Raw genomic sequence first — 7342 nt, 5'->3', positions numbered from 1 at the left:
GCCCCTCGGTTACTAGTGGTGCAATGGATGCTGACCTACCTGAATCGAATGCGCTCCCCCAGGCAACAGCCATCAATATCTGGCAATCACTTGTCAGACCCTAATGGCACTCCTGACACTCAGACTACAAAGCAACAGCCGATACCATCAGTATCGGGCCACCCCTCACCTATCCATGGTGAGTACATTCCCCCTCAAACCCAAGTGGCTTGCCCACCATTAGACACCCAAATGATGGGTCAAGTGGGGCAAAACTATGTCCCAGATATGACGACGGCCGCAATGGGCCCATCTTTTCCTAATTTCGGGCAGAATATGTGGGTTTATAACCCCAATACGCCCCAAGGCCAATTGCCTCCAGAAATGATGCAAGCTTCAGCTGCATATTTGACCAATGGAATACTCGGTCAGCTCCTTAAGGAAGCTAACGAATGCATTCGCCTGATCGATGGCGAGCTATCCCAGTCCCGGGAAGCGACCCATCGACTACATGAAGAAAACACCTCACTTCATGAGGAACTTTTTAACATAAAGATCAAGGTGGTGAAACTCGATCATGCATTGAAAGACATCTCCCGTCATAGAGACTACTTTCGCCGCAAGAGCGATGACCTCTCTGTGGAAGTAAAGTCTTTCAAGGATGCCCAGCCTCTGTCATATCCATCCCCAGCCATCGACTTCCACTCCCTCCGATCCCTCTGGTCTACCTCCGCTCCTTCTTCACTAACCCCGGAGCTCCCGTATTCCGCAACCACCTTGGTACCTCTCAATGGTCACCACCCCCTCTTTTCAATTTATTACCTATGTGTCAGGGCACACCCGCCTGACCCGGGTCCACCCGGACCCACCCGACCACACCACACCCGCTCCCCGCTGTCCAACCCTCTCCCTCCTCCTTCCTCTGTCTCTCCTCCCCTTTCCTTTCTCTCTTTCTTCCCCTTTCTTTATCCCATTCCTCTCATCTTCCTTTTCTTGTTTATTTCCTTCTATCTACACGGACCACCTTCCTTTGTATCAATGTACTATTGACCCGTCCGGCCCACACACCCCGGACGGCTCCCCGCTGTGCCCAGCACGCGCGCATGCAGCGGACGCTCTCGGGATCCCCCGCGGGACACCCGGATGCCTGCGGCTGCCTCCGAGGGTGACGTGGCACTCGTCATGTGACTCAAGCCGCATGTACATAAATGTACCTGAAGTGGGAACCGAAGAAGTAACCTTCTTCTCACATTCTCCACTTCAGGTAAGTAGTATAGTTTTCCCTTTTAATAACAATAACACATTCTCCACTTCAGTCTAAGTGGCCAGGGACTGCTGTCCCTCCCCGGACCCGCCAGCACGCACGCCCGGTTTGCACCCTGTGAGGGCCCTTCTGCCGGGCGATACATCCGGACCCCCTCTACCCCGGACGCGTCCCTGACACTATGCCTCCCTAAGTACGGAGCCCCAAAGGCTTCCGGACAGCTCCAACATCCACTAGTGCACCCCTGCCTCCGCTGGGCAATACACTCGCTTGCCCTGCAAGCCTACCTTTGGGCCTATCCCTCCTTTCCGTTTCTGGGTTATCGCCTACCATTCCGTTAACCCCATAACCCGACTCGTCGGTAATATTCAATCAGCTAATGTCTAAACCCGTTAGCTCAGCTCTGCCATTTGCGGGCCCGCCCTCGTTGTAACTATATATATACTCAACCTGTACATAGGTTACACCTCAGTAATAAAATCGACTAGAGTTTACCCCCTTCAGTTTCTGGTTGCCAGTTTAGTAGGTTAGGGCACAGACGTGTTACTTGGCACAGCACTCCTGGCATAAGTCACTGAGGCTGAAGCCCTCCGCCACGGAGACACTCCTTTGTCTCAACCTGGTCTCTGACAGCCTCGAAAAGTCCCCTTTAAGGCGCCAGTCACGCAGGATGCCACAGTACTGGGACCCCCAAAGAGGGCCCAAGGAGCCCCTCTGACATCATCTAACATATCGGTATACAACCGTGCGTCTCAACTGGTGCCCCCTAAAGGGACACAGGTGCCTTTTTCGAAACTAATAGATGGCCATTAGGGCCCTCTCACTGCTCCTATTCCCCCATGACCTCAAGGGCCTACCCAACACAACAATAATCATGACCTTATCCCCTTGGAGTACTCATGGTTCCAATTGCTGGACCAGAGTCGCCAGCCTTCCACTGGGATGTGGCGAAACGTCCCTATTCCAGGGTCATTCTCCATTAACGATTTCCAGGACAGAGTCATTATCTGTGGTCAACTATGGGTTATGCAGGGCCAAAATGATATGGGCCAATGGCGATGGACCCATTTCATGCTCCCATTCCTGAACACCCCCGATGGGTTCAAATTTCTTATCAACCTTAACTGGATCGACAAACACGCTGTGAACAGCATTGATAATGCCCCACCAGAAGTGCGCACTTGACATGCTCAATTCTATGAGATGAAGTTCATGCCCGGACATAAACCGTCCGTATCTGAACTGGATGAACAGTTCAAACGCCTGGCTTTGATGCCTGGCGTTATCAAAGAAGCAGGAATGAAATACATCCTGACCTCATTTTGGAAGCACCACCCATCCGACGAGGCTAAGGTGAGAAAAGCGGTGAATATGACCGCTTATGGCCTATCCAGGCTACAAGTGGGCAAATTTGCACCGCCGCTGCCTACATCCTGCCCTGTCCAGGGGTTTCCGCCACCTCCTCCAGAGGTGAGCACTGTTCCTCCCCTCAACTCCGAGGATACATCAATGAGTGGAGAGTCAAGTTTCGTGGAACAGACTGAAGCCATTCCACCTGCAACCTTGGCAACAAGGCGCTTCCCTGCAGCTCAGCGCCAGCATATGGCAGCAGCTGAGGATGACGGAGCCGGGCCTTCGACAAATCCACAGGCTAATATGCCCGGACCTAGCAGCGTGGCCTGAAAGGGCAAACAAAAAAAGGCCTAACCGCCTTTGTCTTATAACATTAACGTTGACTTTGTCATCATTAATGATCAAAATTATGAAGGCCTAATTGCCCCATTAAAATTTCCTTTTCTTTTTTCACTGTCAAGAGGCCTGACCACCTCCACTTATATTCTCCTTCACCAACGAAATAATTGGTACAAAGGGTTTAACTACATGTGGCATTATTAGAAGTTTCTTCTTCCCTACCACCTTACTTCACAATGAAAGCCTGACCGCTTTCATCGCAAAAGCCTGATCGCTTTGTGTTAATTCTTACCCAAGAGCCTAACTGCTTGACCCGAAAGCCTGACCACTTTCACTGTAAAGCCTGGCCACTTTGCTTTACTTTCCCTTGAACCCCCCCTTTTTTTTCTAACTTCATCGGTGACAACTGACATTGAAAGGCCTAACCGCCTTTCACCTTTAACTTACAGTAATGCCAATTGCCTCGAATTTCTCTTGAATTTCTTGAAATCTCTTGGACTGTCTCTACATTTTGGTACATGCCTTCCTGTTGCGATATTAATATCGCAAGGGAGGAGAGTGTAAGGAAGGGAGGCTGCATATGCGCCCCCTCCTAATTCTTTTACTTTACCTTACTCTTGTTATCACTTGTAACATAGTATATTATAATCAGTTTGTAACTTCGCACAACAGCGCTACAACTACATCAGCAAACTTGGTAGGGAGCTCTTGGAGCTCTCAGAGCTCTGTGAGCAAATTGAGTCTTTTTGCTGTGCACCCTCTACACATTGGGTGGAGAAAATTAAATGTTTGAATGATTTTATTCTCCTAAGGATGCAGAAGTGCAAAGATAATATGTATATACATTTTTGGAAATGCATATTCCATGGCCAGTGTCATATCCGTGCATACCTGACCCCAATCTGACTTCCGGACCTCCACCCTCTTCACCTCCGGAGTCATAACCTACCGCTTCCGTTCCGATACTCATCTCGGACCGAACATCGCCCCACTCGCCACCCTTCCTACAACTCCGCTCCCCCTCACAACACCTCCACCCTCCCGTCATCCCCCTACGCTTCCCCCGTCCGTTCCGATACTCACCTTCGGACCTGACTACTCTCCTTTCCGCCACTCCCTCTTCCTTACCTGTCCCCTCTCTCCTCCTTCCGTTACCCTTCCGCCAAGTTACGACCGTCCACCGCTGCTCCGTACTTCACACTCGGACACCGTTCGTACCTTACTCCGAGCCTCCGTCATAGTCCCTACCTCGGACTTTGACTCCACCTCGGTCTTAGTCCATTGCATTGGTGACCTCATACTACGTAAACACCATTGCCAATATTCCTCGGACTTCCAACCCCGCCTCCGTAAGCTCCATAAGCTCCGCAACCCCCGAGCTTCGCGGACCGCCTCTGGCACTCTCGCCGTTTTGTAATGTATTTCTCGCAATTCCCCCTCATCCCTATTTGGACTACTGCTTCCTTCTATTCTAGCCAGTTAGTCATCACCCCCACTTCCCCTCATCCTCCTGCCCCTCTGGGCCTCGCCCTCTCTACCTCCTTTCGGATGTATCACAGGTCTTGCCCTGTGACCTTCGGTACCGCTCCGCCCCCTCTACCCTTTGTTCCCGTTCAGACGTCTTCGTTCCGATTCGGTCACCCTTTGTTCTCTTGTGCTTTTGCCCCTTCCATTATATATATCGGCGCTTGTACATACTCGTTTTGGTTTTAGTCCGAAATCGACCTGAAATGCCCCCAAGAGACTTCCTGCTCACCTACTGTGAAATTAAGGACCAAATGGACAAACAGCAATGGCACAGCGCTCCACTTGAGTCGCTGAGGCCAAGGTCCCTCCACGCTAAGTCTCCGATTCCACTCTGGAGTCGTCCGTTTCTGCCCATTCTAACAGCCAGCATCATTACTTGAAACACTCTATGAGCTCTATGAGCTCATAGAGCTTTTCGTTTTTAAATCATGGATGGTCTTCATATCTCCATGAAATCTGCTTAGTTATTTTGGCACCAGTAGTGCAAAGATAATATGGACATATATGTGTGTAAAATGGCCATTGTCATTGCTCTGAAAGCTCTATGAGCTCTATGAACTCTATGAACTCACTGGGCTCATAGAGCTCATATACCTTTTGTGTTTACTAAAATCAGCACCTTATTTTTTATTGCTATTTACAAAATTTGAGGAAAACTCTGAAATTCAAAAATTTGCACTTTATCTTTCATCTCATTTCTTGCTCAAAACTCAACCAATTTTGATGATTCTATGTGAATTGGAAAGCACCAAAGTGTGGCAATGTAACCATGCATGTTATGTAGGGTATAAATCAGTTTTAACAAAGTGTTCCAAATGAAGTAAATTGAAAATAAAGCAAACAAAAAGCTGATGTATTCTTCAGATATCATCCAAGCCTTTGACACCAAATTTCCCATGGTCAAAAAGCCATGGTTATTTGGCTCACTGTCAGGGCCCAGCCCTTGTTCTGTGACGGGCCCAGGGGGATCCTCCTAGTCGCTGGGTATCTAGTCCCAGTCCGAGATCCTCAAACTCACTGAGGGGGCTAAACCTTCTCAACCTCCTCTACAAATGGGAGCCAGGAACTATACAGTTTTCAGCTCTTTGTTGACTCCCCATAAATGGCACCCCCTGTGGGAACAAGCTGCTCACCCAGAAAGTTCCCACAGTTGTGGCTGTGATGGTTTCTGGGTGAGTAACTTACCCAGAACTTTCCCATGGGTCTGCATGCATGCGGGATTGTGGAATAGTGAGGGGCTGTGCCCTGACACTCACCAAAACATGGTGGGAGACTTTTCTAACACTGAAACATACATTGCTACATTGCCCCACTTTGGCACTTTCCAATGCACATTGAATTATCAAAAAAGTGAATTAATTTTTTTTCCAATTATTCCTAATTTCCTGAAATATCTCTCCCTAACTTATCCCAAAATTTCTGATTTTCCCCCTGATTTTTTGGACATTCTCCTTTTTTAGAAAGTCCCCCATTTTCTGAATTTTCCTTAATTTTCCCTGACTTTTTTTCAAGTTTTTAGAAACCCCCCAGTTCCCCCTCATTTTCCTCCCATTTTCCCCTTCATCCCCCCCTCAATTTCCCCCCCATCCCCCCCTTCAATTTTCCCCTCATTCCCCCCCCCAATTCCCACCTCAATTTCCCCCCATTTCTCCCCCATTCCCCCCTCCAAATTTCCCCTCATTCCCCCCCCCCCATTCCCTCCCAATTTCCCTTCAAATTTCCCCTCATTCCCCCCTCAATTTTCCCCTCAATTCCCTCCTCAATTTTCCCCCCATTCCCCCCATCCTCCCCTCCAAATTTCCCCTCATTCCCCCCCATTTCCCCCCTCCATTTCCTCCCCCATTTTCCCCCTCATTCCCCCCTCATTCCCCCCTCCAAATTTCACCCCATTCCCCCCTCCATTTTCCCCCCACTTCCCCCCTCAATTTCCTCCCTCATTTCCTCCCTCATTCCCCCCAATTCCCTCCTCATTTCCCCCTCCAAATGTCACCCCATTCCCCCCCTCCATTTTCCCCTCATTTTCCCCTCATTTCCCCCCTCATCCCCCCCTCCAAATTTCCCCATTTCCCCCCTCATTTTCCCCCCATTTCCCCCTTTAATTTTTCCCTCATTCCCCCTCCCAATTCCCCCCAATTCCCCCCCAATTCCCCCCACTCATTTTCCCGCATTTTCCCTAAGTAATTTCAGATTTACTGCATTTATATCCCTAAATTTGGTCTATATATTGATTGGGCTACATACCCTTGGTGTCTGGTGCCGCATTGGTGCTGAAAGTGAAGCTGAGTTTGTTCAGTCCCTTGTATGGTAGGGAGTTGGCTATGGCTAGTCACATGATGCCATAGTCAATGCTTTTAAATTTTAATTTTGATATCGGGTAAATTAAACACTCAGGGAGCTCATATAGATAATAGTCCCCTGTGTGCAAATATAGCTCTATGAGCTCTCAGAGCTTTGACTACTTTTTGGAGCTCTCAGAGAAGGGGACCTGCAATTTCAAAGTACTGAAGCTCTGAGAGCTCTATGAGCTCTATGAGCTCTCAGGCCTCCGCATCCAGGTTTGCTGATGTATTGTACATACTCAGAGACCCTGCAAGCCGCATAGGCTGCATGTGCTCTTCCCCCATGTATATAAACCTTGCATGCGGGCGAGTTAAGGCTTTACAGCCTTTACTCCCCAGTTGATTATACAGCCTATTATAGCATATCTCTGATGGACTGGGAGTGTGAGGCGATACTCACAACATCTGTCAGAGACCGGATCGAGACAAAGGATTTGTCTCCGTGGCAGAGGGCTTCAGCCTCAGCGACTCAAGCCAGGAGCGCTGTGCCAAGTTACATGTTGTTGCAGGGATAAACCCTTGCACTACAAAACAGTGCTCT

The 7342-nt window shown here is 49.1% G+C and overlaps 1 protein-coding gene across 1 annotated transcript; it reads left to right on the top strand.

Moving 5' to 3' along the window:
- Positions 1-2185: 2185 nt before the first annotated feature.
- On the top strand, positions 2186-2926 carry EI90DRAFT_3019007 (uncharacterized protein; the record flags this gene model as incomplete). Its single annotated transcript, XM_039057295.1, has 3 exons — positions 2186-2416; positions 2498-2596; positions 2690-2926. 3 exons carry the CDS (start codon positions 2186-2188, stop codon positions 2924-2926), a joined length of 567 nt encoding a protein of 188 aa, XP_038912341.1.
- Positions 2927-7342: the final 4416 nt, after the last annotated feature.

The sequence above is a fragment of the Cantharellus anzutake genome (genome assembly GCF_015039405.1).
Source record: "Cantharellus anzutake strain C23 chromosome Unknown EI90scaffold_51, whole genome shotgun sequence".
Lineage (NCBI taxonomy): Eukaryota > Fungi > Basidiomycota > Agaricomycetes > Cantharellales > Hydnaceae > Cantharellus > Cantharellus anzutake.
The sequence above is the reverse complement of the archived record's forward strand: the minus strand, read 5'-3'. Positions and strand labels throughout refer to the sequence as shown.